The sequence below is a fragment of the Carlito syrichta genome, unplaced genomic scaffold (assembly GCF_000164805.1).
Source record: "Carlito syrichta isolate Samal-C Ts95f unplaced genomic scaffold, Tarsius_syrichta-2.0.1 Scaffold315403, whole genome shotgun sequence".
NCBI lineage: Eukaryota > Metazoa > Chordata > Mammalia > Primates > Tarsiidae > Carlito > Carlito syrichta.
Window position 1 is genome coordinate 27,254 of NW_007259499.1, and position 2,151 is coordinate 29,404.

At 50.8% G+C, this 2,151-nt stretch overlaps 1 protein-coding gene across 7 annotated transcripts in view; it reads left to right on the top strand.

The window, feature by feature from the left end:
• Positions 1-2,151, top strand: part of NRBP1 (nuclear receptor binding protein 1) — a 10,415-nt gene that overhangs the window by 5,343 nt on the left and 2,921 nt on the right. For 5 of the 7 annotated variants that reach the window (XM_008072745.1, XM_021706295.1, XM_008072744.1 and 2 more), the window contains 2 exons: positions 301-359; positions 517-615. In XM_008072745.1, the coding sequence (XP_008070936.1) occupies positions 301-359; positions 517-615 (158 nt within the window). The remainder of the gene's footprint in view (positions 1-300; positions 360-516; positions 616-2,151) is intronic. The other 2 variants (XM_021706296.1, XM_021706293.1) reach the window with 1 other exon arrangement.

The window sequence follows — 2,151 nt, forward strand, 5'->3', positions numbered from 1 at the left end:
CTGCAGCCTCAACCTGCTGGGCTCCGGTGATCCTTCTGCCTCAGCCTTCCAAGTAGCTGGAACTACAAGCACACGCTACCACGTCTGGCTGATTTTTTTATTTACTGTAGAGTTGAGGTCTCGCTGCCCAGGTGGGTCTTGAACCTGCGGGCTCAGGCAATCCACTCACCTCAGCCTCCCAAAAGTGCGGGATTACAGGCTGAACCACCGAGCCCGGCCTGTGCTTTTGTTTTTTAAGGCATTGCCCCAACCCCAGCCCCTAGGCCTCTGATTAACCAAAACCTTTTCTGTTTTTTCCAGAAGTCACTAACGTGACAACAGCTGTGGACATCTACTCCTTTGGCATGTGTGCCCTGGAGGTGAGGGGAGCAGAATGGAGGAGAAAGAAAAGAAGGGGTCAGATGAGAAGGTGGAAGGAGAAATGCAGAGAGGACAGACAGAGGGCTGGCCTTGAGGGAACGACTGTGGGGACACTGAGGTTCTTAGACCTCTACTCTTTATTCCTCTTCCCTGCAGATGGCAGTGCTGGAGATTCAGGGCAACGGAGAGTCCTCCTATGTGCCACAGGAAGCCATCAGCAGTGCCATCCAGCTTCTAGAAGATCCGTTACAGAGGGTAAGGGTCTTCAGGAGCTCTCTCTCTTTAGTAGACTTTTTTGGGTTGGAGTCTCACGCTGTCACCCAGACTGGAGTGCAGTGGCCGCTCCAGGCCACTGCAGCCTCGACCCGCTGGGCTCCGGCGGTCCTTCCACCTCAGCCTTCCAGGTAGCTGGAATTACAGGCGCGCGCTACGATGCCCGGCTGATTTTTTGATTTATTGTAGAGATGAGGTCTCGCTGCCCAGGCGGGTCTCAAACCCGCGGGCTCAGGCAATCCACTCACCTCAGCCTCCCAAAGGTGTGGGATTACAGGCTGAGCCATCGAGCCCAGCTCTTAGTGGACTTTCAGATGTCTTCAGTTTTTCTTCCCTTCTGCCTACTGGGAAAGGACAGGCAAAAGCTGTGAACATTCCCTAGGAGATGCCTACCATGGTTTTGAATACACAGACATAGTTTAGGGGGTAAAGATGGACAATATCAGAGTTAGAAGTTGTGTAATTTGGTCGGGTGTGGTGGCTCAGCCTGTCATCCCAGCACTTTGGGAGGCCAAGGCGAGTAGATTGTCTGAGCCCACAGGTTTGAGGCCCGCCTGGGCAACTTGGCGAGATCTCATCTCTACAATAAATCAAAAACTAGCTGGGCATGGTAGCGCGTGCTTGTAGTTCTGGCTACTTGGAAGACTGAGGCTGAAGGCTCACCTGAGCCCAGCAGATCGAGGCTGCAGTGACTGGGAGTGTGCCACTGCATTCCAGCCTGGGTGATGGAGTGAGACTCCAACTGGAAAAAAAAAAAAAGATACGTGGTTGTGAATTATTATGAACCAGGAGATAGACTACAATAAGTAGAGGCTGAACAGGAAGGTCCGAACAAGTATAGTTTGAAACTCGTTAGAGGAGAATGATAGGGAACAGGGGACAGAAGAAAGGAGACTCGGGAAGCCTTGAGGACCGTGTGGAATACGTCTCTGGTTCAGTGTTGGTGGGGGTTCAGGTGAAAGATGAGGTTCGTGACTTCGTTGGCCTTCACAACTGAAAGTGGGAGAGCAGGTTCATTTCATGGGGCCTACTGGAGGTAGAGAAGCAGGTGGGGTGGTTATAGGAAGCATGGGAAATCCTGAGTTTCATGATGGTAACGGGCAAAGGAGTTGTGATACTTGCCCTGGGAAAGAAAAGATGGCGAATGCTGCTGATCATAATGGGAAGCTGAATTTGGCGAGGGTTGGAGAAGGAGGTGGGCAGTGAGTGGGCTGATAAAGCAGAGAGAAAATGAGGAGAAAGACATGGTAAGTTGTTTTTGGTTTTTTTTTTTTGAGTCAGAGTCTCACTCCATCGCCCAGACTGGAGTGCAGTGGCACACTCATGGCCACCCCAGCATCAACCCACTGGGCTCCGACAATCCTTCGGCCGCAGCCTTCTAAGTAGCTGGAACTACAGGCGTGTGCTACCACGCCTGGCTATTTTTAATTTTTATTTATTATTTATTTATTAATTTATTTATTATTTATTTATTTTGAGTTGGAGTCTCACTCTGTCGCCCAGACTGGAGTGCAGTGG